The sequence below is a fragment of the Nerophis ophidion genome, linkage group LG16, assembly GCF_033978795.1.
Source record: "Nerophis ophidion isolate RoL-2023_Sa linkage group LG16, RoL_Noph_v1.0, whole genome shotgun sequence".
Lineage (NCBI taxonomy): Eukaryota > Metazoa > Chordata > Actinopteri > Syngnathiformes > Syngnathidae > Nerophis > Nerophis ophidion.
The window spans coordinates 34,716,870-34,744,265 of NC_084626.1; the positions used below are offsets into that span (position 1 = coordinate 34,716,870).

General features: G+C 37.5%; 2 protein-coding genes across 4 annotated transcripts in view; both read left to right on the top strand.

Annotated features, from left to right (window-relative positions):
• The window catches only part of LOC133535279 (protein kinase C delta type-like), a 35,979-nt gene extending 30,299 nt beyond the window's left edge, over window positions 1-5,680 (top strand). Inside the window, exons 14-17 of the mRNA XM_061874957.1 lie at window positions 1,482-1,620; window positions 1,736-1,924; window positions 4,637-4,765; window positions 4,845-5,680. Coding sequence (XP_061730941.1) covers window positions 1,482-1,620; window positions 1,736-1,924; window positions 4,637-4,765; window positions 4,845-5,003 — 616 coding nt within the window. The 3' untranslated portion in view covers window positions 5,004-5,680. The remainder of the gene's footprint in view (window positions 1-1,481; window positions 1,621-1,735; window positions 1,925-4,636; window positions 4,766-4,844) is intronic.
• A 2,961-nt stretch (window positions 5,681-8,641) lies between these two features.
• The window catches only part of LOC133535280 (scm-like with four MBT domains protein 1), an 82,621-nt gene continuing 63,866 nt past the window's right edge, over window positions 8,642-27,396 (top strand). For 2 of the 3 annotated variants that reach the window (XM_061874958.1, XM_061874961.1), the window contains exon 1: window positions 8,810-8,911. The gene's annotated coding sequence lies outside the window, so the exon portion shown is untranslated. Of the gene's footprint in view, window positions 8,749-8,809; window positions 8,912-27,396 lie in introns of those variants that run through there. The other variant, XM_061874960.1, reaches the window with a different exon arrangement.

The window sequence follows — 27,396 nt, forward strand, 5'->3', positions numbered from 1 at the left end:
GTGGATACTTTCTGAATTTTTCAAACTAGACATCGCTTGTCCATTGCTTTCTATTGACCAGTGGTTCTCAAACTTTTTTCACCAAATACCACCCCAGTAAACACTTGGCTCTCCCAAATACCACCATAATGACCAACATTAAAGTACAATAGCGTAGTAGCCCCAGGTATTCACTAAAACAAGGCAGAGGTGGCACTGTCGTAGGACGATGTGGATACTTTCTGAATGTTTCAAACTAGACATCGCTTGTCCATTGCTTTCTATGGACTAATGGTTCTCAAACTTTTTTCACCAAATACCACCTCGGTAAACACTTGGCTCTCCCAAATACCACCATAATGACCTACATTAAAGTACAATAGCGTAGTAGCCCCAGGTATTACCTAAAACAAAGCAGAGGTGGCACTGTCGTAGAACGATGTGGATACTTCCTGAATGTTTCAAACTAGACATCGCTTGTCCATTGCTTTCTATTGACCAGTGGTTCTCAAACTTTTTTCACCAAATACCACCTCGGTAAACACTTGGCTCTCCCAAATACCACCATAATGACCAACATTAAAGTACAATAGCGTAGTAGCCCCAGGTATTCACTAAAACAAGGCAGAGGTGGCACTGTCGTAGGACGATGTGGATACTTTCTGAATTTTTCAAACTAGACATCGCTTGTCCATTGCTTTCTATTGACCAGTGGTTCTCAAACTTTTTTCACCAAATACCACCTCAGTAAACACTTGGCTCTCCCAAATACCACCATAATGACCAACATTAAAGTACAATAGCGTAGTAGCCCTAGGTATTCACTAAAACAAGGCAGAGGTTTTATTGTGTTTGAATAATTTATTGTTTATTTGGTGTACCATTGTTTGAGAATACCTGATATAGACTCATATTAAGAAAGCAAATCTAGAAAAAAATTCAGTAATAAGGCTGAAAACCACACAAACTAGCACTGAGCATATTAGCTAACACTGCAACACTGAGCTGATAATAAATAAATGATAAATGGGTTGTACTTGTATAGCGCTTTTCTACCTTCAAGGTACTCAAAGCGCTTTGACATTACTTCCACATTTACCCATTCACACACACATTCACACACTGATGGAGGGAGCTGCCATGCAAGGCGCCAACCAGCACCCATCAGGAGCAAGGGTGAAGTGTCTTGCTCAGGACACAACGGACGTGACGAGGTTGGTTCTAGGTGGGATTTGAACCAGTGACCCTCGGGTTGCGCACGGCCACTCTCCCACTGCGCCACGCCCCGGAGATTGATCTGCTTGCCCACAATCGCTCTGGTGCCGGCCACAAAATGGCTGTACTTCGGGGCACATTAAAGGTGGATAAAACATTGGTAAACTAAGACAAGGTTCATACACCAAAGTATATTTTTATTCGGTCTATGGTTTGTAAATCGAACAATGAGTAGTTGACTGTATTTTCATAACCAATGCATCACTTTCATTGTTTGCCCTCTGCAGGGATCTGAAGCTGGATAATGTCATGCTGGACAAAGACGGCCACATTAAAATAGCAGACTTTGGCATGTGTAAAGACAATGTGTTTGAAGCTGTCCGAGCCTCAACATTCTGTGGGACACCGGACTATATTGCACCTGAGGTATTGAGGGCTGCACCCCCTCCAGATGGAACTAATCCCAAACATCTTTTGCTGCACTGCTGTACACCCCTGCCCTTCCTTCTCAAGTGACTTACTGTGTTGTCTCGCACGACAGATCCTATTGGGGCAGAAGTACACTTTCTCAGTGGACTGGTGGTCTTTTGGCGTGTTGGTCTATGAGATGCTGATCGGTCAATCACCTTACCAAGGCGACAGTGAGGATGAACTATTTGAGTCCATCCGGTCGGAAACCCCACACTACCCTCGATGGATACAAAAAGAGGCCCTGAATCTGCTTGAGCTGGTAATTACTCTGCAAATACATATTTGAATAGGTGAAACTGGGGCTTATATGAGAACATTCTTAATGTAGGCTCTGGCCTTCAAAGAATATTTTGTGCATCTATACATTCTCTATTAACTGTCTTCAGGTTTTACTATTTCACTGTGAATCTACTCATTACATATTTCAGTGTTGCGTGGCGTATGTAATATAAATAATATACATTTGGTTAGAGCTTTTAATACAATTGTAATATTCCAAAATAATGCATGTTGATGACACATTTTAGCTGTGTCCCTCAAAAATTGACAGCCTTCTTACTAATAGCTAATCATGTCCCTCCACAGTGCAACGCCACTTCTAAGTTAGCAATACTTGTCTCCATGGCGGCAAGTAGAGTATGTTTTTTTCTTAAGGGTCATTATCACTGGAGGTTGAGGAATAGCTTAATATGATACACTACACACCGTAGGTGGCCGCAAGCTAGAACTTTTGAATGTAAACAGAAGTAGACAGATCAATACAAATATCAACCGAAACGATACAAAGTATAGTATCAGTACACAAACCTAATTTCCATATGAGTTGGGAAATTGGTTTAAATGTAAATATAAACGGAATACTATGATTTGCAAATCATTTTCAACCCATATTCAGTTGAATATGCTAAGAAGACAACATATTTGATGTTCAAACTGATAAACATTTTTTTTTTTGAAAATAATCATTAACTTTAGAATTTGATTTCAGCAACACATGACAAAGAAGTTGGGAAAGGTGTCAATGAATACTGATAAAGTTAAGAAATGCTCATCAAAAACTTTAGAACATCCCACAGGTGTGTAGGCTAATTGGGAACAGGTGGGTGCCATGATTGGGTATAAAAGCAGCTCAGTCATTCACAAACAAGGATGGGGTGAGGGTCGCCAATTTGTAAGCAAATTGTCAAACAGTTTTAGAACAACATTTCTCAACACGCTATTGCAAGGAATTTAGGGATTTTACCATCTACGGTCCATAAAATCATCAAAAGGTTCAGGGGAACTGGAGAAATCACTGCACGAAAGCGGTGATATTACGGACCTTTGGACCTTCAGGCGGTACTGCATCAAAAACCGACAGTGTGTAAAGGATGTCAACACATGGGCTCAAAAACACTTCATAAAACCACTGCCAGTAACTACAGTTGATCGCTACATCTGTAAGTGCAAGTTAAAACTCTACTATGCAAAGCGAAAGCCATTTACCAACAACACCCAGGAACGCCGCCGGGTTTGCTGGGCCCTATCTCATCTGAGATGGACTGATTCAAAGTGGAAAAGTGTTCTGTGGTCTGACGAGTCGACATTTCAAATTGTATTTGGAAACTGTGGACGTGGTGTCCTCCGGAACCAAGAGGAAAATAACCATCCGGATTGTTATAGGTGCAAAGTTCAAAAGCCAGCATCTGTGATGGTATGGGGGTGTATTAGTGCCCAAGGCATGGGTAACTTACGCATCTGTGAAGGCACCATTAATGCTGAATGGTCCATACAGGTTTTGGAGCAACATATGTTGTCATCCAAGCAATGTTATCATGGACGCCCCTGCTTATTTCAGCAAAACAATGCCAAGCCACGTGTTACAACAGCGTGGCTTTGTAGTAAGAGTGTGGGTAAATTCTTGGCCCGCCTGAAGTCCAGACATGTCCTGCAATATATTTTGGGATATAGATTTTAAGCAATAATTGCCTATTCCTGTTGCGGTATTACAAGTATGATACGATATCAATATGTATCGCAATAGACCAGGGCTGTCACGGGCCGGATCAGGCCGGCAAACAGGTTTTTTCCGGCCCATGTGATGAGTAGGCCAAGTATAAAAATTAGCTGCTTTTTTTTACGTAAGAAAGTACTTGTTTTAAATGTGTCCTCTGGATGTCACAATAGCAGTTCTGTTAGGCAAGCAAACGGTTTATACCGGGGCCAAGCAAGAGGTACACAGTAAAGGGGGACTGTGGCTCCTCGTCCTCGACCCACATGAAACTTAAAACCTGCCGTTTTATGTCTTCTGCTTCGAACACATCGTCATTTGGCACCCTCCTTACCCCAAAAAGTCTCTGTCAAACACAAGAAAAGTGAACTTAACCCTTTTCGATAATTTTGACCTCCGTTTGTTACGGTTTGTTGCATTAGCACTGGTTTCAATACCAGAATGACTGTGACTTAAATTTTAATCCTGGCTTTGTAGTTACACTGAAACAAAGTCTAAGCTCATTGTGTTTTTGAAACTGCACCAATTTCCTCACAATTTTTCAACAAATTTGAAGTGTTTTGTCCAGAGGATTATTTGTCATTTGTACGTTTTCATAATGTGCAAAATAAAACAAAGAAAAACAACTTGGAGTTGTCTTTACTTTTAAGTTATCATGACATGATTTTACTGGGGAATAGATTTTTCCTCCATGCGGCCCCTGAGCTAAAATGAGTTTGACACCCCTGCAATAGACACTTAATCGATATCAATTTAAAATGCACTCACTCACTCAATATTCTATATATGTTTAGATTTTTTGGTCGTTATAAACCAGAAATAATAATGCAAGATTCGTTTCATGGGGTCACTCTCGCTTTTTGGAATAGTTATCAATATAAAAAAAATGCATATCGTGATATAGTTTTTGGCCTAATTACAAGCACTCGTTTTGCTCTTTAGTCAAAACAGTTGTCTTCTTTTCTTCCATCACAATTGCAGCTGTTCGTGCATGATCCCGCTTCCAGACTTGGTGTGGTCGGAGACATCCGAGCACAACCGTTCTTCAAAAATATCGACTGGTCGGCTCTGGAGAGGAGAGAAGTGGAGCCCCCTTTCAAGCCCAAAGTGGTGGGGATCACTCTCATTCTCTAACAAATGTTCCATCCACACCCAGTTTCCGACCACGCATCCTGCTTTTTTCCCCCAGAAATCTCCAAGCGACTGCAGCAACTTTGACAAAGAGTTCCTGAGCGAAAAGCCGCGGCTCTCCCATGGCGAGAAGAACCTCATCGAGTCGATGGATCAGACGGCGTTTGCCGGCTTTTCATTTATCAACCCCAAACTTGAACATATGATGAGCAAATGAAAAGACAAACTGATCACTGACTTTCACTTGATCTATTTACTTTAACCGGATGAATCAGAACAAGATGTAATGTCTCAGTCAAATAATTACCACACTATATGTGTATTTTAGGGACATGCTTCATCTACTATAGTATAATCTAATCGAAACTGAAGGGTTACTGTTTTTTTATTACTCATGTGTAATGTTTTATTAATGTAATCGCTGTCGCTAACCAAATCATCTCATGTACTGAATCCTAAAATGTACATTCAAAGATAAAATTATCTGTACATATTTTATCGCACTTGTATTGACCCATCCAAAACCTCCAGTAGTCCAATAATTCATTTGTTATAGTGAATTAATTTGCATCAAAGTTGCAATGAAAAAATGAAGTAGTGAAGATGGTGTAGGAAAACTGTAAATGTCTGAAAAGTGTTATTTATTCATTGTCAGTGATCAGCTCTCTTTAAAACTGCACAAAATGAAGTCAAAACAATGCAGGGATAGCATGATACTACCTGCGTTTAAATATTGCTATTGAGGGGAGTATTTTTGTTGGAAGAATGGCCATTTGAAGTACATGACTTTTACCGTGAAGCAAATACAACCGGATATTGGCATTTAGGTGCTGCTTTTTCTTTTTTTAAATTCACTCTTTTACATCTTATAAATAAAACCTTTCTTCCATTGTGTTTTGTTTTCCTCGCATTTAATGAACATTTGTGTCAAAATGGTCTAAAAAAAAAAAAGGGGGGCTAGAAATGAGCTCATAATTGCTGCATTCCTGCAACTTATCATTTATACCAGGGATGTCACTTAAATTGTAATAGCTTAATTGCTAAGTCTAATGTCATTGTGTTCTTAATGGTGTTTTTGAAACTGCACTTTTTTTTTTTCCTTCAGAAGATTTTACTAATTTGAAGTGTTTTGTCAAGAGGATTATTTGTTATATGTATATTTTAAGAATGTCCTTGTTCTATTTTGGGCCAGAGTAAAACAAAGAAAACAATCTGAAGTTGTATTTTTAAATTATCATGCTGTTATCATGCCATGATTTTACCTGTCCAGCCCACGTGGGATTAGATTTTCCTCCATGCGGCCACTCAGCTAAAATGGGTTTGACACTCCTGATTTCTACACTGCAAATTATTTGCAACTTCGCCTGGACTTAAAAATGTTATTTCTGGAAATGTCCATACTGGGAGCTGTGTGTTTATTTTTAGTCATAACTTTTACACTTTACATCATAATATCAATTTTAGCTTGAATAATTATATATTGTCCATTCTCATTTAAAATTGAGAAAATAACTATTTGAATAAGATATTGTGATTTTCCTAACATAGAATATAATTTAAAGATTTTGCAACAAGCAGATCAGGGGTTGGGAACCTTTTTGGCTGAGAGAGCCAAGAATCCAAATATTTTAAATATGTATTTCCGTAAGAGCCATATCATTTTTTTTTTCAACACTGAACACAACTAAACGCGTGCATATTTAAGTAAGACCCCCATTACTAGAGTATAATAGGTCTCGTTTTCTTTGTAATAACGTTGATATTCTGAAGCTAACTGTGGAGGGGGCGTGGCCTGCAGCGAAGCGGGGTGTGCCAGGACCGGCCTCGAAATCAGCGACAGGTGCGTAGATGGCTCACTTGGGCCTTGTTATCTAATCACCTGTCGCTCTGTTATAAGCAGCAGCCGGGAGGAGAGACAGGGTTGGAGCTGGAGCCGGAGCGTGAGCGAGAACGAAAGAGAAAAAGACAATTGCTGGAAAACAACTGAGAGACTTATTGAAATATAAAAAAATATCGTAACCCTGAAACAGGCTTTCATGTCGGTGCTTGGTGGTCTGAAGAACCCCCATGAGGGCAAGCCCTAAAAAAAACAATAATAAATAAATCATGCAATTTCTTGAACAAGTGCGGTAGAAAAAAGGATGGATGGATTCAAATGCATGAGCATGTTTAATATTTTGAACGTTATTTTTAACAAGTGGAATTATTCATTACTTATCGTGTTAAACAGTGTCAGCTCAGATTTATCCAAGAGCCAGATGCAGTCATCAAAAGAGCCACATCTGGCTCTAGAGCCATAGGTTCCCTAACCCTGATATAGATGATGCTCATTTTTTCAGAATAAAATATGTCCTAATTTCTAGAAATACAACTATTACTTGATATCTTATCAAGTAAAATCACAGATACCGTCAGTTTTGTACATGGTAATTGGGATATGTTATATATTGTATATATTATATAAAAAATATACATTTATATATTATATACTGTATATATAATATGTTTATTTTGTATTGCTACTATGGTACATTTTTATTTTACTTAATACCTGCATTATCCTTTCCATCCTTTGAAACTGAGCTACTGTGTGGTACAATTTCCCTTGTGGATCAATAAAGTTTGTCTAAGTCCAATAATTTCCCTAGTTTTTATTTTCCCCCTCAAATCTAGTCTTTTTTATCACGTATTTTGTCAGCTTTTTTTTTTTAGCCGTGTACTTGTGTTTATTCAAAGTTGCACACTGTGTCACCATCTCTGCATCATCTCGCTTCAGAAAAAAAAAAAGCAAAAGGGAAGCAAAGTACCAATATAACGAGACCTCCACCTCTGGCGCCATCTAGCGGCCAGGTTGTGTGACTGCAGCTGTCGTCTCAACGGGAAGAAGACAGGCGAGCACATTCCTGCAGTGACCTGTCCCTCAGACTGCAACCTGATGGTGCAGGAAAAGTCCGATTCATCGGCGAGCAATCACACTGTGCACATAAAAAAATATATATATATTTAATGAAAGTTGCTCAATAAAAAGCCAAGTGCAGGAAATAAAATATATATGTGATTATTGGAATAAATACAGAAAATGATCAATTACCTGAATATGCAAATAGGCTCTATTTTTATGGTTTTAACCGCTGATGCGAGATGGAATCTTTTTGCTGCTGCAGCTCATATTCACTACAGTGCAATTCTTCCTTTCCAACGCATGATAAATGCGGGTTTTTTTTTTTCCTTTTCTTCTTTTGTTGAAACATGCACCCAAAGGGTTGGTCCATGCTGGAGGATTATAGGGAAGAGCAGCAAGCCTGCTGGATCCATTTCTCATGTCTGCAAGCCAAAATAAAATCAACGCATTTATTGTCGGAAAGAAAATTCCATTCTGATATGGATTAGATTAACTACTGCAATTTTTTTTCTCGAGTAGTTTTTCCCTGGTCATCCCCCCAACCCAACCCAACCCCCCCGATTTGAGAGCTTTGTGCAGCATTTTTTTTTTTTTTTACACTACAAGTAATTCGCAATGGACTGACGCATTAGGATTTCCTTTGTTTATTAATTAAAAGAAAACAAGTGGACATAAATAATAATACAACTAATAGGTGGTAAATTACAGAGTGGAAATCATATTTTTATTTTTTTAGTTATTTAAAGTGGGTCGATTATATATGCAATTATATATTCCACGGGGGTTAACTATAACAATTTATGTAGCTAACTACGTCCTTAAACACCATTTTTAAAATTTTATTTCCAAAAGCGGATTGTGCTTGGGTGATATTTTATTGTTGTACGGAGATGTGATGTTAGCCGGGCTCTAGGCATATAAGAGGCGGGAGCGCATGCGCAGTAGGCGTTTGTGCCATATTGGAACGAGGTCGTGGACGAGAAGTGCGTCAAGCTAGCCGGACGACGGCCCCGTCTCGCAACCGGAAGCGTGGTCCTCGCAGAAAGCCTCGCAGTTACCGGTGGGTTGACGGTTATCTTATTTTGAAAATTCCCAAACCAGAAATCGTCTCGCGGCTGGTGGCTCATGCTAGCTTAACACAACTGCTAGCCAGCAGGCGGAGAGAGGATCGGCATCTCCAAAAAAAAAAAAAAAAAAAAGCGACTTGGAAAAACTACTTAACGGTAAGAGGCGAATTCGGCGACCGAATATTCACGTGCTCCGCGGTGGTTGTTACGTTTCTCGCTCGGTGTTTCGCGCCGTGGCGTGGCGCTCGTCTTTTTTCCTGTCTCTCAAAAAGACGAGTCGGCTTTCGGCCGAGTGTATAAGCGCCCTTATTGCTCGCTCATTGCTCAAAGCCGTGACGTGCAGTAACTTGACTCGCTTGTTCCACGCGTGTACACACACCCACGCGGCCGTTAACTCACACAGTTTTATCATCACGGCCGTAAGAAAGACTATTATGTCAGTGCGAAAGTTAAGGTGGGTGTCTTGCCCGCAGAGCCATTAATGTGTTGTCTCTGTCAGTGGACGCGTTGTTCACTGTGCCCTGAAATAGCTTAAAAACACTTGCATAATAAAAATATTAATAATAATAATAATGATATTATGGCGCATAAACATGACCAGTTTTTCAAAAATGGCCTGTCAGACTGCTTAACTCTGCCGTATCTGGGAAGAGCAACACATTTATCATCATCATCATCAATTTGGTCACCGATTCTGTTCATAACTTTTATGGACCGAATTTCTAGGCGCAGTCAAGGCCTTGAGGGGTTCCGGTTTGGTGGCCGCCGGGATCAGGTCTCTGCTTTTTGCGGATGATGTGGTCCTGATGGCTTCATCTAGCCGGGATCTTCAGCTCTCACTGGATCGGTTCGCAGCTGAGTGTGAAGCGACCGGAATGAGAATCAGCACCTCCAAGTCCGAGTCCATGGTTCTCGCCCGGAAAAGGGTGGAGTGCCATCTAAAGGGTTGGGGTGGAGACCCTGCCCCAAGTGGAGGAGTTCAAGTACCTAGGAGTCTTGTTCATGAGTGAAGGAAGAGTGGATCATGAGATCGACAGGCGGATCTTCGGTAATGCGGATGTTGTACCGATCCGTTGTGGTGAACAAGGAGCTGAGCCAGAAGGCAAAGCTCTCAATTTACCGGTTGATCTACGTTCCCACCCTCACCTATAGTCATGAGCTTTAGGTCATGACCGAAAGGATAAGATCACAAATACAAGGGCTCTCCCTTAGAGATAGGGCGAGAAGCTCTGCCATCCGGGAGGAACTCAAAGTAAAGCCGCTGCTCCTCCACATCGAGAGGAGCCAGATGAGGTGGTATCTGCCACCCGAACGCCTCCCTAGGGAGGTGTTTAGGGCACGTCCAACCGGTAGGAGGCCACGGGGAAGACACAGGACACGTTGGGAAGACTATGTCTCCCGGCTGGCCTGGGAACGCCTCGGGATCTTCCAGGAAGAGCTAGACGAAGTGGCTGGGGAGATGGAAGTCTGGGCTTCCCTGCTTAGGCTGCTGCCCCCGCGACCCGACCTCAGAAAAGCAGAAGAAGATGGATGGATGGATGGATCAATAATTTTTATTGCAGACCTTAATTAAGATCCATTATACATACAAATACACAATACAAAACATTCAAAACAAAACACTAAAACATTAAAGGCCTACTGAAATGAGATTTTCTTATTTAAACGGGGCTAGCAGGTCCATTCTATGTGTCATACTTGATCATTTCGCGATATTACCATATTTTTGCTGAAAGGATTTAGTAGAGAACATCCACGATAAAGTTCGCAACTGGAGAAAAGCCGTGCCTCTACCGGAAGTCGCAGAAGATGACGTCACATGTTGATGGCTCCTCATATATTCACATTGATTTTAATGGGAGCCTCCAACAAAAACAGCTGTTCAGACCGAGAAAACGACAATTTCCCCATTAATTTGTGCGAGGATGAAAGATTTGTGTTTGAGGATATTGATAGCGACGGACTAGAAAAAAACAAAAAACAAGTTAAAAAAACTAACAAAACGTGATTGCAATCGCGTTGCATTGAGACGGATTCATATGTTTTTGGAGACATATACTAGGATAATTCTGGGAAATCCCTTATCTTTCTATTGTGTTGCTAGTGTTTTATTGAGTTTAACAGTACCTGATAGTCGGAAGTGTACGGGTGTGTTGACGCGCAGTGTCTCAGGGAAGTCGACGGCAGCTGTACTGGAGGCACAAGCTCAGCTGACTCATTACTCAGCGACTTTTTAACCACAGTTTTCTCACCGAAACCTACTGGTTGACATTCGGTTGGGATGTTCGCTGTGATCCATAGTAAAGTTTCATTTTCGTGAATTTTAAAGAAGGAATCACCATGTGTTTGTGTGGCTAAAGGCTAAGGCTTCCCAACACCGTCTTTCTACTTTGACTTCTCCAAAATTAATTGAACAAATTGCAAAAGATTCAGCAACACAGATCTCCAAAATACTGTGTAATTATGCCATTAAAGCAGACGACTTTTAGCTGTGTGTGTACGCAGCGCTCGTATTCATAACAGCCGTGACGTCACGCGTACACGTCATCATTACGCAACGTTTTCAAGAAAAAAGCCCTGGGAAATTTAAAATTGCAATTTAGTAAACTAAAAAGGCCGTATAGGTATGTGTTGTAATGTTAATATTTCATCATTGATATATAAACTATCAGACTGCGTGGTAGGTAGTAGTGGGTTTCAGTAGGCCTTTAAAAAACAAAACAACAGAAAGAAACATAAAGCCCATATGTCAGTTTCTAAAATACAAACCTGTGTGCCAATGGTTCCACAGTCCAGATGAGTATCTAACAGAACTGCAGCCAGGGTTCATTGATGTTGTAAGCATTTCACCATTCTCGCGCACTTTGCAAATTATACGTCATTTCCATTGTGCGCAAGCAATTTGCATATCGCAAGACAAGATTTTGTTTGAAAATGGCGCGACCGTACAAATGGATGGTTTGAGGACAGCTGAAGAAGAATTTGCGAAATTCTGCAAAGAAAGCTACATCGAACAGAAGAATAACAGCAAAACAGTCTCCCAACACTGCGTAGATGGCATCAAGGTTTAGGGTTAGGGTTAGGGTTAGTAGCTAGAACTTCCAACACAATCAATATATAGCTGGAAGCAATTTCCAAAATTGCCAAAAAGATTGTGCATTATACAAATTGCGCTCATTTATTTGCAAAATGTGCACCACACATTATTCAAATATATAGCTGGAAGCAATTTACAAAAAGATTGCGCATTATACAAATTTGCAAAATGCGGCTGAAAGCTTTTCTGCTTATACTTTACCCACAGGGGGGCAGTATACAAAGGAGTGTAAAAGGCTCTGAACAAGTTGATCTTTACATCATTTGTACAATAATAAAATGTCTTTCTCAGCATGTTGGCTTGGGCATAGCATACGCCGCTGTCGGTATAGGTCATCATCATCACCCAATAGATCAGTAATGATGTGCCCCAGATACTTAGTTTTATGACACACACTCAGCACCTGTCCTGACAGATAGAATGAAGGAAAAGAGAGATCCTTGTCTTCTCTTGTTCTACATATCATGATGACACTCTTCTTTGCATTATATTTCACATCATATTTTAAACCATAATCTGTACCTACAGTAGGGCAAAAAAGTATTTAGTCAGCCACCGATTGTGCAAGTTCTCCCACTTAAAATGATGACAGAGGTCTGTAATTTTCATCATAGGTACACTTCAACTGTGAGAGACAGAATGTGAAAAAAAATCATGGAATTCACATTGTAGGAATTTTGAATAATTTATTCGTAAATTATGGTGGAAAATAAGTATTTGGTCAACCATTCAAAGCTATGGCTCAAAATCTCAATATAAATGGCCCCATTCATTCTTTCCTTAACAGGCATCAATCGTCCTGTCCCCTTAGCAGAAAACAGCCCCAAAGCATGATGTTTCCACCCCCATGCTTCACAGTAGGTATGGTGTTCTTGGGATGCAACTCAGTATTCTTCTTCCTCCAAACACGACAAGTTGAGTTTATACCAAAATGGATACATGGATTATACAGCAGAGGATTGGGAGAATGTCATGTGGTCAGATGAAACCAAAATATAACTTTTTGGTATAAACTCGTCGTGTTTGGAGGAAGAAGGATACTGAGTTGCATCCCAAGAATACCATAACTACTGTGAAGCATGGGGGTGGAAACATGCTTTGGGGCTGTTTTTCTGCTTAGGGGACAGGACGATTGATCCGTGTTAAGGAAAGAATGAATGGGGCCATGTATCGTGAGATTTTGAGCCAAAACCTCCTTCCATCAGGGAGAGCTTTGAATGGTTGACCAAATACTTATTTTCCACCATAATTTGCAAATAAATTCTTTAAAATTCCTACAATGTGAATTCCTGGATTTTTTTTTCATATTCTGTCTCTCACAGTTGAAGTGTACCTATAGAAATTGAAAGAGTAAATGAAACCAAATTTCTAGGTATAATGATTGATGATAAATTGAACTGGAAATCTCATGTAAAAAATATACAACATAAAGTTGCAAGAAATACATCAATAATGAACAAAGCCAAATATGTTCTAGACCAAAAATCACTTTATATTCTCTACTGCTCACTAGTGTTACCATATCTGAGTTACTGTGTAGAAATATGGGGAAATAATTACAAAAGTACACTTCATTCACTAATAGTGTTACAAAAAAGATCAGTTAGAATAATACATAATGTTGGGTATAGAGAACATACAAACCCTTTATTTATTGAATCAAAGATACTCAAATTCCACGACATAGTGGAATTGCAAACAGCTAAGATTGTACACAAAGCAAACTATAACCTGCTTCCCAATGATATACAACAATTCTTCTCAACAAAAGAAAAGAATTATAATCTTAGAAAAAAATGTAATTTAAAACATTTGTATGCATGTACAACACTTAAGACCTTCAGTATATCAGTATGTGGAATTAAATTATGGAATGGATTAAGCAATGCAATCAAACAATGTACTAATCTGATCCACTTCAAGAAAAACTTCAAACTGGAAGTGTTTACAAAGTACAAAAATGAAGAACCATGATAAACATTCTGATTTTACTCACCCATTCATTCTCAAAATAATCTGACTTATCTCATTGTATGGAATCAAACTTACTTCACCAATTATTTATTTATTTATTTATTTGTATTGTGATTACTTATTACTTATGGAGTATACATTGTGAATACATTGAGAACAGGAAGTGAACAAAAGTTTTAGCAACTGTTATGTAAAGAAAAAGGGTAGGATTAAATAAGCTCTGCTTCTTCCTACTCCTTTTCAAACATGTTGAAAAGAGAAACTGGAAATTGTGATGTATCATGTTGTATGCTTGCATGTTCGAAATAAACTCAAACTCAAACCTATGATGAAAATTACAGACCTCAGTCATCATTTTAAGTGGGAGAACTTGCACAATCGGTGGCTGACTAAATACTTTTTTGCCCCACTGTATATTCAGCAGCTGTTGAAAGCCAGCACTGCTAGGAGACAGGATGGCTAAATCATCCGCATACATCAGATGATTAACCACAGTATTACCAAGTACACATCCTGTTCTACAGGTATTGAGCTGGACAGATAGGTCATTCATATACAGATTAAAGAGGGCAGGGGAGAGAATTCCCCCCTAGCGTACCCTGTTCCCAAACTTAGATGTTGCTGAGCATTTATCGCCCCATCTGATCTGCATGCTCTGATTAGCATACCAATATGACAGAATTCTGATGATACTATCAGGCACGCCCCTCTCTTTCAGTTTTAAAAACAGTTTCTGATGTCGTTGACTCTATCAAAGGCTTATCGTTATAGAAATTGAAAAGATTACAACTCAGGCTGTCAAACGATTGAAATATATATTCGCGATTAATGGAAGTTTTTTCATTGTTAAGACAAAATTAATTGCAGATAAATGTAATTTTTCATCATTGTAAGTGATAAAAGATCAGGGGCCACATTGAGAAAGATCTACTCCCAAGTGAGCGGGAGTGGTAAAAATCACGGCACAATAACTTAAAAAAAACAACAACTTTATATTGTTTTTTTTGTGTGTGTTTAAAAATAGAACAAGCACGTTCTGAAAATGTACAAATCATAATATTGTTGTTTTTTTTACACTTACATCCCATCCCATCACCATGAATTTGATTAACGTGGATCCCAACTTAAACAAGTTGAAAAACTTATTAGGGTCTTACCATTTAGTGGTCAATTGTACGGAATATTTACTGAAGTGTGCAATCTACCAATAAAAGTTTCAATCAATCAATCAATCAATCAAAACCCTTATGGCAGTGGTTCTCAACCTTTTTTCAGTGATGTACCCCCTGTGAACATTTTTTTAATTCAGTACCTCCTAATCAGAGCAAAGCATTTTTGGTTGAAAAAAAGAGATAAAGAAGTGAAATACAGCACTATGTCATCAGTTTCTGATTCATTAAATTGTATAAAAGTGCAAAATATTGCTCATTTGTAGTGGTCTTTCTTGAACTATTTGGAAAAAAAGATATAAAAATAACTAAAAACTTGTTGAAAAATAAACAAGTGATTCAATTATTGATAAAGATTTCTACACATAGAAGTAATCATCAACTTAAAGTGCCCTCTTTGGGGATTGTAAAGAGATCCATCTGGATTCTGAACTTAATTCTAAACATTTCTTCACAAAAAAATACATTTTTAACATCAATATTTATGGAACATGTCCACAAAAAATTTAGCTGTCAACACTGAATATTGCATTGTTGTATGTCATTTTCACAGTTTATGAATTTACATTCATATTTTGTTGAAGTACTACTCAATAAATATATTTATAAAGTATTTTTGAATTATAGCTATTTTTAGAATATTAAAAAAAAATCTCACATACCCCTTGGAATACCTTCAAGTACCCCCATTTGAGAACCGCTGCCTTATGGTGTGGCGGTGGGTGCTGTAGCCTATCCCAGCTGCATACGGGCGGGGTACACCCTGGACAAGTCGCCACCTTGTCACAGGGCCAACACAGATAGACAGACAACATTCACACTCACATTCACACACTAGGGCCAATTTAGTGTTGCCAATCAACCTATCCCCAGGTGCATGTTTTTGGAGGCGGGTGGAAACCACAGTAACCCACGCTATCACGGGGAGAACATGCAAACTCCACACAGAAAGATCCCGAGCCCAGGATCGAACCCATGACCTTCGTATTGTTTGGGACACGTACTAACGTCTTCACCACCATGCTGCCCTTTTACACTTACATGTTGTGGTTAATAGTATCCATCCATCCATCTTCTATCGGTCGCGGGGGGTAGTCTATCTTTATTTGTTGTTATTTATACTTTCTGAATAAATTATGTGATAATGTTCATTAGTCAACTCGTTGGTGTTAATGTTCAAACTATCAAGATAAAAGATAATATCAAAATTTTTGTAGTTTGCTTATTTTCCTCGACTGGTGCCCTAACATCATGTGTTTTATTTTTATTTTTTTACATATGTAGCATAATCTAAAGCAGGGGTCACCAACGTGGTGCCCGCGGGCACCAGGTAGCCTGTAAGGACCAGATGAGTCGCCCGCTGGCCTGTTCTAAAAATAGCTCAAATAGCAGCACTTACCAGTGAACTGCCTCTATTTTTTAAATTTTATTTTTTTACAAGCAAGCTGGTCTCGCTTTGCTAGACATTTTTAATTCTAAGAGAGACAAAACTCAAATATAATTTGAAAATCCAAGAAAATATTTGAAAGACTTGGTCTTCACTTGTTTAAGTAAATGCATTTGTTTTTTTTTACTTTGCTTCTTAGAACTTTCAGAAAGACAATTTTAGAGAAAAAATACAACCTTAAAAGTGATTTTAAGATTTTTAAACACATCTACCATTTTACCTTTTAAATTCCTTCCTCTTCTTTCCTGACAATTTAAATTAATGTTCAAGTTTTTTTTTTTATTGTAAAGATTAATAAATAGATTTTAATTTAATTCTTCATTTTAGCTTCTCTTTTTTCGACAAAGAATATTTGAATTGTAAAATTAATCTTAATCAGGAAAAATTACTAATGATGTTCCATAAATTATTTTTTTTAATTTTTCAAAAAGATTCGAATTAGGTAGATTTTTTCTTAATTTTTTTCGGCTGAATTTAGAATTTTAAAGAGTCGAAATTGAAGATAAAATATGTTTCAAAATTTTATTTTCATTTTTTTCCTGTTGTCTCCTCTTTTAAACCGTTCAATTAAGTGTTTTTTTCATTATTTATTCTCTACAAAAAACCTTCCATAAAAGGAAAAAAAATGTACGGCGGAATGACAGACAGAAATACCCATTTTTTATATAGATTTATTTATTAAAGGTAAATTGAGCAAATTGGCTATTTCTGGCAATTTATTTAAGTGTTTATCAAACTGGTAGCCCTTCGCATTAATCAGTACCCAAGTCTGCGGTAAAGATTTTCCTCGAAGCTACCGTTGGAAAATACACATGACAACACACACTGGAGACAAATTTAATTGCAGATAGATATCATCTTTAATAATTGTAAGTGTTCCCTGAAGTGTTTAACACAGGTGTGTCAAACTCACTTTAGATGAGGGGCCACATGGATAAAAATCTACTCCCAAGTGGGCCAGACTGGTAAAATCACGGCATGATAACTTAAAAATAAAGACAACTTCAGATTGTTTTTTTTTTGTTTGTTTGTTTAAAAATAGAACAAGCACGTCCTGAAAATGTACAAATCATAATGTTGTTGGAGTTACATGTTGCGGTTAATAGTATTCTATCTTTATTGGTCATTATTTATACTTTCTGAATAAATTATGTGATGATGTTCATCAGTCAACTCATTGGTGTTCATTTTCAATCTATCAATATAAAAAAAAGGTTATTTATTAGGGGTGTGGGGAAAAATCGAATCGAATCGAATACATTGTGCGATTCAGAATCGATTCTCTTTTTTTTTTTAAATCGATTTTTTTATTTGTATTTTTTTATCAATCCAACCAACCACTACACAGCAATACCATAACAATGCAATCGAATTCCAAAACCAAACCTGACCCAGCAACACTCAGAACTGCAATAAATATATATATATATATATATATATATATATATATATATATATATATATATATATATATATATATATATATATATATATATATATACATATATACATATATATATGTATATATATATATATATATATATATACACATATATATATATACATATATATATATATATATATATATATATATCATATAATCTGCCCAAAAAAATGTATTTTGGTAGAAATATCACCGATAACATTACAAAATATCTTTGACAAAGCATGATCGTAATGTAAGACTATTTTTTTCATCTTGTTATGGTAGTTAAACCATAAACCTATTCAGTGGCTCTAATTTAGCCATCTTCTTTTAAACTCATCTTAAAATATGTTTAGAACTGTGCTAACAAAGAGGACTATTTTATTCTGCAATGTGTTTATGCTGTACCTGTGCTGCTCATTAGTCTGTTACAAAAACAAAATAACTGTTAAGCTTTTAATACAGGCCCAGTTCTGACAAAACGAAAACAAAGAACAGTAAAAATAGCAGCAATTAAAACAAACCCACAAATACCAAAGCTATCTAATTTCCTAAAAAAAAAAGATTTTTTTGGTGATATGTTTAAAAAGCTGCAGACAGGACGTACTGTATATTATCATTGAACAAATCCTGGCAGCAGCTGGCATAGGCTCCAGCAAACCCTGCTATCCCGAGAGGGACAAGCAGTATGAAACGGATGGATGGATGGATTTTTAGTAATCTAATACTGTTGATTCATTTTTAACATTTTAGCTATCTAATAGCTTGTATATTTATTATTTTATGTCATTGGCGCCATGGAGCCATCCTACTGGTAGTGTGTGTGTGTGTGTGTGTGTGTGTGTGTGTGTGTGTGTGTGTGTGTGTGTGTGTGTGTATGTGTGTGTGTGCGCGCCTGTGTGTGTGATAGAGGTTTGTTATTGTTCCTGTCTTCATTGCGCTGTAAATTGCAATGTTTACACCAGAAGTTCCCGACAAATACAAAGTACTGGAATTGATTTTGAACTTTGGCTAAAAAGACAGTTAAATCCATTTTTACACAACTTAGTCTCACACAAGGTAACAAGGCAACTATCCTACAGAGTTGAGATTTGCATCTACCAGATGTCTGCCATTATGCCTACGCTTTATACATATGCTGATGTATTACAGATGTACTGTCATAAAAAAGGTCTCTCTGCAAAATGAGCAATATATTCATGGTTTTAAGGACATTAGAGTTAAATGTTTCCCCATTTTACGTGTTTTCATCTGCGACGTTGTTTGTGTGGAGGTGATGACGTTACCGACTTGTCGACAAATTGTATTGTCGGTGACAATTTATATTGTCGGTATCTGTCAAGTGTCAGCAATATCGACAAATCGTTGCACCTCTAGTGATTATACAAGTTTAGACTGGGGTATGACATTCGTAATAGGGAAATATGTTAATGTGTCTTGCATTCTTGCTAACATTTTAGATACACTGTATTGCCAAAAGTATTTGGCCACCCATCCAAATGATGAGTATCAGGTGCCCTTATCACTTTGCCCTGTGTATAAAATGAAATACTTAGGCATGGAGACTGTTTCTACAAACATTTGTGAAAGAATGGGACACTCTCAGTGATTTCCAGCGTGGAACTGTCATAGCATGCTACCTATGCAACAAATCCAGTCGTGAAATTTCCTCGCTCCTAAATAGTGATGAGTTTGGGAACAACAGCAACTCAGCCACCAAGTGGTAGGCCACGTACACTGAGAGAGGGGTCTGCGGATGCTAAAGCGCATAGTGCAAAGACTTTCTGCACAGTCAGCTTTTACAGAGCTCCAAACTTCTTGTGACCTTTCAATTAGCCCACATACAGTACGCAGAGAGCTTCATGGAATGTGTTTCCATGGCCGATCAGCCCGATCTAAGCCATACATCACCAAGTCCAATGCAAAGTGTAGGATACAGTGGTGTAAAGCAGTGGTCCCCAACCACCGATTGGTACCGGGCTGCAAAATAATTTTTTATAAAAAAAAAAAATTATAATAATAATTTTTTTATTTTTTTATTAAATCAACATATAAAACACAATATAGACTTACAATTAGTGCAAAAACCACAAAAACCTCCCTTTTTCATGACAAAAACCTCCATTTTTTATGACAAAGAAGAAGAAAAAAAAAAGAAAATAAATAAATAAAGGACACCCCACCCCCGGGCCGCGGGACAAATTATTAAGCGTTGACCGGTCCGCGGATGCAAAAAGGTTGGGGACCACTGGTGTAAAGCACGTCGCCACTGGACCCTAGAGCAGTGGAGAGGCGTTCTCTTGAATGATGGGTCAAGCTTTTCCATCTGGCAATCTGATGGATGAGTCTGAGTTTGGAAGTTCCCAGGAAAACGCTACATTTCAGACTGCATTGTGCCAAGTGTGAAATTTGGTGGAATTGGAATTATGGTGTGGGGTTGTTTTTCAGAGTTAGGCTTGGCCCCTTAGTTCCAGTAAAAGGAACTTTGAATGCTCCAGGATACCAAAACATTTTGGACGATTCCATGTGATGGCACTTCAAGTTCATATTTGAGTGAAGACAGGTGGCCAAATACTTTTGGCAATATAGTGTACTTAGTAATTAGTGGATTAGCTTTAACTGAATACTTTGCTAACTAGGGAATAGTGACGCCGACTGCTTACCAGTGATCAGCGTGCTAGCGTTCTTCTCCAGGGAATGAGTAGAATCTTCAGTTTGTGAGTTTATCAAACTATCAATAACAGTTTTACGATCATTTACATTTGAAACTGCATTACTAACCGACTGGAATTTTACCACGTTTTATCATTAAAACCGATTATTGTTACATTTCTACTTGAAATAGTTTGGCTGTAGGTGAAATTTAAAATAAATCTCAGTTTAATTATTATTATACTTACTGAGCTGCATTACAAAAAGACTTTGATCAATTTATATTCAATTTTTTTCATTAATCGTTTGAGTGTATTAATGTTTGAGCCGAATAAACATTTATAAAACAGAGTGCCCGGATCTTTTTTTTTTTTGTCCTGTCCAGCTTCTCTGGCAAATCATATAGTTGATGTAGATGCCCATATCGGCTGTTCAGATTTACTTTACAAAAGAGAAGTGTAGGATACTTCTCTTGTTGCCTTATTTGAATATGACTTTATTAAATGTATTTATATTATCATTTGGTGCAGCCGGGCCGGATCTTTAAATACGCAATCGAGCGAACATGAGAGCTGTGGTGTGTGAGTGCTGTGATCTTTGTGGCAGCGAAAAGCTGAGGGTTTTTTGTATTAATGCATACAAATTAAAAGTACCATTTTCATGCTGATCTTGTGCATTTGTCAGAAAAAAAGACTGAAATGAATAGCAAGCAAGCAAATTGTTATTTATTTAAAATATTTTACCTGAAATACCCATTAATGCAATTAATGCAATCCAATACAAGCGGTCACGAAAGTATTCATTGTGCTAGTGAGTGCAGAGATCCACCATCACGAGCCAAAAGTGACTTGTTGGTGCTGTAAACTCTATTAGAGTAACTGTTATAATTTATACCTAATATTTTTAACATTCAGTAAGAACTAGAGTTTCTTAAGTAAAATCAAACATTTTATTAACGTAATACATGAAGTATGGGGGAAAAGTAAGTTTTACTTATGTTTCTTCATACTGTTTAAATGTTTAATAGTTGTATGTACATAAACCTAAAATTATTATATAAACTTAACTTTGAAAATCTAGTGTTTTGAAACGCATGCACGACGACGCATGTGCACAGTACAACAGGCTTTGGCCGACTGGCTCTGCTCCGGCCGTTAGGATCACTTCACAGAGCACTGCAAGGTGGCATTATGGTTAATTCTTATCTTGCGTTTATAATGTGTTACAGAGTCGATGTTCTCCAGAAATGTGTTTGGTGTGGGTTCACAGATTGTGGCGCATATTAGTAAGAATGTTAAAGTTGTTTATATCACAACCGTCAGTGTAAAAGGTATGGCTGTTGACCAAGTATGCGTTGCATTCTCGAATGAAAAGCAGTGAAATGCATGCGACCTTCCGACACGCAGACAGCATGGTGTAAAAATGGGCGCGATGACATGTTGTAGAGCAGTGGTCTCCATCCACCGGGCTGCGGCCGCAGGATAATTTATTATTAAATTGTTTTTGTCACACTCAATTTTTTACTGCATGCCATTGATAAGCGGAGGAGTTAGAAGAGGTTTTAATTAATTAGCGCCCAGGTGGCTATTCAAGGAAATACGGTATATAAAATTTACCTAAAATTTTGAGTAAAATTATGTTCCTGCCGATGAAAAACAAGTACACTTTACTTAATTTGTTTGAATAAATATAACTTAAAACTTGGATGTAACTAAGTATCTGTTACTTAATATCTTCACAACTGTTATGTTATATGGTAAGTAGAATTTACTTGATTGTGGCAAGTGAGTGTTACTTGATATTGCAGCATTAAATTTTACTTCAATCATTTCCTTGCAAATACTTACAAGAATTTTTTCAAGTAAATCTTATGAGTTATTTTTTTCAGTGAAGGAAGTGTGCATTACATGCGCCACAGCATGCAGAAAAGCTCCAGATTTGTGCGACCCATACCTACGAGCAACTGCAGTGCCTACTAGCTGTAAGTGTTAATAAAACACAGCTAGGAGACACTCTTCTGTATTTACTTATTTCACCGTACGGCAAAGTGTGGCCCGGGGGCCGTTTGCTGAATACATCTCTTTTTTTTATTGCACATTGTAGATAGAAACAAAATTAAAAAAGAAAAAATACCACAAAAATACACAATGTAATGAGAAAAGAGAGATTAATAAGGACTACAAACAGAAAGATTTGTCTTTAAATATTTGTTTTATCCTTTTTATCAGCCTATTTGATTACAAATGACATGAAGACATCAACTATTACAAACAATATTGTTAGTCTTATACACTTTTTTATTTTATTTATGAGGAAATTATTGTTTTTGTTATAAATGGGCACATTATAGTTTTCGTTGTAATGGGCAGCTATAGAACATTGGTCTTCTTCTTGGAATGTATAGTACCTTTTTGCAGCTGATACTGCGAGTATGTTGAAGTACTGTGGTCTTAAATACCTGACAGTTTGAAACACGTTTCAACTAAGGAGTAAATCCAGAAGTACATGGGTTAGGTTTTAAATTTTTTTATTTTATCTTTTTTATTGTGGCATCAATGTATCAAGAATCGTGGAAATTCATTGGTACCTGTATTCACTACTGAAATTCTGGTATTGTGACACTCCAAACCGCCACAATTACAAATGTTTTACTACTTAAGTACAGTATCTGTGTGGCTATGTCAATCAAAACTATTTTGTCATATTACTTGCCTGTACAAAATGTGTCATATTATTTTTTAATGCATTTATGACCGTAACTCTGCTGCTGTAAATTGTTGTATCACATGTACTTGGAAAAAGACATCGCATTTTTCCGCTGAACTATTTAAACTGCTTCAAGAACACAAACAGGAAGTCATTCATAATATTGTCATGCTTTTTCATTTGACATGGAAGGCCTAATATACCACCATAACAAAAAACAGTCTCATGTAAAAGTCCAACTCATTCTCACTCTGGAATACAACATTGTAAACAATGACTGTTGATTTAGTTTTGAGTCTTTTAAAGAGATGAATGTGTTTGTTGATTTGTTTCTCATTTCTATATTCATAACAATTCCGGACATTGTTAAGCACTTCAGATCACATGGTGCATTTAGATTATTTTCTGCACGCTTTTGGTAACATGGCTGGATGGCTTTTAAACTGGAGTTTTGTGGAGAAAGGATGACCTCACTTTCAGTAGAAGGTGTTTAACTGTTTTCAGATATTTGTATTATTTTACTCAAAAGTTGATCATAAGCGCAAATTTTGTAAACCGTTCATTTCCCTGTTTGTCAATATTGATTGATTGATTGACATTTTTATTAGTAGATTGCACAGTACATTACATATTCCGTACAATTTACCACTAAATGGTAACACCCCAATAAGTTTTTCAACTTGTTTAAATCGGGGTCCACGTTAATCAATTCATGGTAATTAGGGCTGTGAATCTTTGGGTGTCCCACGATTCGATTCAATATCGATTCTTGGGGTCGCGATTCGATTATATATCGATTTTTTTCGATTCAACGCAATTCTCGATTCAAAAACGATATTTTTTCGATTCAAAACGGTTCTGTATTCATTCAACACGTAGGATTTCAGCAGGATCTACCCCAGTCTGCTGACATGCTAGCAGAGTAGTAGATTTTTTTTAAATAGCTTTTATAATTGTAAAGGACAATGTTTTATCAACTGATTGCATTAATGTAAATTTGTTTGAACTATTAAACAAACCAAAAATATGACTTATTTTATCTTTGTGAAAATATTGGACACAGTGTGTTGTCAAGCTTATGAGATGCGATGCAAGAGTAAGCCACTGTGACACTATTGTTCTTTTTTTTATTTTTATAAATGTCTAATGATAATGTCAATGAGGGATTTTTAATCACTGCTGTGCTGAAATTATAACTAATATTGATACTGTTGTTGATAATATTCATTAATGTTTCATTACTTATGGTTTGTTCTGTGTCGTGTTTGTGTGTCCTCTCAATTGCTCTGTTTATTGCAGTTCTGAGTGTTGCTGGGTCAGGTTTGGTTTTGGAATTGGATTTAATTTTTATGGTATTGCTGTGTATTGTTTTGTTGGATTGATTTAAAAAATAAAAAATAAATCAATTAAAAAAAAAAAAGAGAATCGATTCTGAATCGCACAACGTGAGTGAGAATCGCTATTCGTATTCAAATCGATTTTCCCCCACACCCCTAATGGTAATCAACATCAAGAGGAAACTGAGAATGTGCATTCTAGTTTGTTGTGTTTTCTACATTTGATATCACTGACATGTCATTTGTAATTAGTGCTGCCAAACAGTTACTTGTTTAAATCTGATTAATCACAATTTTGAATTTGGATTAATCGTGATTAACTTACTTACAGTGAAGCAGTGTTTCTTAACAATAGGGCCAGGCAGGGCCATTGTTGGGCTGCCAAAAAATTAGTTTCTGGGCTGTGGCTTTTCTGGGCAGCAGTGGTACTCAGTTGTGATACACTTTTTCAAAAAACGTGTGGCAGTAATGAAGTTAACAATCAAACCGAAGAAGTCTGACGCAAAAGTCATTAAGATGTGCCATCCATCCATCCATACATTTTCTATAGCCACCTCATCGAAGGGCCAACACAAATAGACAATAAAAAAATCACACACTTGGGCAAAGTTACTGTTGCCAATAACCTGGGTCTGACAACAAATTTAGTTTGGCAATATATTGATCCACAAAAATTGCAGATAAATAATATTATTGCCTTTTTTGACACCAAATGAACCACTGATCACTTGATAATAAATAATAAGAACTTATGTATATCCTTTTAAATGCAATAAATTTGTATTTCTCGTATATGCTAACATTGTAATTGTAATTTAAACATTTAAATCTCCACATTAAATAAAATAAACAATAACATGTACTTTATCTGTTAGCAACATTTTGCACTTAAATAAAAATCACAACCAAAAGCAATACAATAGGTTCTGTCTCTCTTATGGAGGGGGTTTAAACAACCAAAACATAATTAAAAAGGCTAAATAAAGTTTTGACAAACAACGTACAGTATAAGCAGATCATGTTTTGACGACAGGTCATACGCAAAAAGAGAAAAACATCAACATGACATGACAAATGTCTGTCAAACGTTTGCATTGTTTTTGGAAAATGCTAGTTTTATAACTGTATTAAATGGCTGCATGTGTTTGGCGATGTAGTGTTTTGAGCCACACTTTCAGTGAGCGCACGCAATTTTGCGCTGTTGTTTGCAGTGAACTTGTACAACAAATGCAAAGTGAATGTAGACTGTTGGGCTGCGTTTGTGTTTCAAGTAGGTGTGAAGGTTTGTCATATTTGAGCACATTTGGCAAATCAGCTCTTCGCTGTTGATAGGCTCATCTTGTTCAAAAGGTTTGAACTGAAATATTCCCACACTATGGTGGTATTTGGTTTTGGGATCAGTTTGTTCTCCATGTTTGCTACTAAATGTGTTAGTCACACATGCACACACACGGTGCGTGTGTGTGCATGTGTGTGTGTGTGTGTGTGTGTGATGCTAGCAGTCCAGTGGCCTGGCCTTTCCCCACGAAGAGTCAAAGACACTGAAAGAAATACAAGAGGATTCACCTCCTTTTTTTCATTCCGCTAACAAATTTCTGCATTCGCTGAAACCGATGAAAAACCATGAATGCTCTTGAAGCCTGTACTGACGCATGCACATGGCAATTATCGCCGCTAGAAAACTTACCGACTTAATTTTCATTTTTCGATCGGTTAATTGACATATTGAATATCGGCCCAGGCCTACATGGACAAGTTTCTTAAAGGCCTACTGAAATGAGATTTTCTTAATTAAACGGTGATAGCAGGTCCATTCTATGTGTCATACTTGATGATTTCGCGATATTACCATATTTTTGCTGAAAGGATTTAGTAGAGAAAATCCACGATACATCTCGCCACTTTTGGTCGCTCTTAAAAAAGCCCTGCCTTTCCCGACCCTGCCTTTCCCGAAAGTAGTGCGCGTGACGTCACAGATTGTCGGACTCCTCACATCCGCCCATTAAATACAATCATGGACACCAGCAGCGCAAGCGATTCTGACCAAGAAAGCGACAATTTCCCCATTAATTGGAGCGAGGATAAAAGATTCGTGTTTGAGGATATTGATAGTGATGGACTAGACAAAAAAAAAGCGACAGCTCTGGGCGACGGCAGTGTGAGCGTTTCAGATGTAATTAGACACATGCACCAGGATAATTCTGGAAGATCCCTCATCTGCTTATTGTTTTAATAGTGTTTTAGTGAGATTTTAAAGATTGTAAAGACATACCTCGAGGTCTAATGGCTGTGTTGAACACACTATGTCTCAGAGAGAAGCCGAGGAGCCAAGCTCACAGCTGCTGCAGAACGACGAATATCCACGGATGTCTTCGGTAAGATATATATATCACAATTTCCCCATCCAAAAACATGCTGGTTGACGTAGAGAAAACATGTTCGCTTGACCACTCTGCTTTCACAACAAACAAAGAAACGCCGGCTGGGTCTCGGTGCTAAAGACAGCTGGAATCCACCGCTTTCCACCAACAGCATTGTTCTTTATAGTCTCCATTATTAAATGAACAAATTGCAAAAGATTCAGCAACACAGATGTCCAAAATACTGTATAATTATGCGGTTAAAGCAGACGACTTTTAGCTGTGTGTGTGCGCAGCGCTAATATTTCCTCACAATCAGTGACGTCACGCGCATACGTCATCATTCCGCGACGTTTTCAACAAGAAACTCCCGGGTAATGTAAAATTGCGATTTAGTAAACTAAAAAGGTCGTATTGGCATGTGTTGCAATGTTAATATTTCATTATTGATATATAACCTATCAGACTGAGTG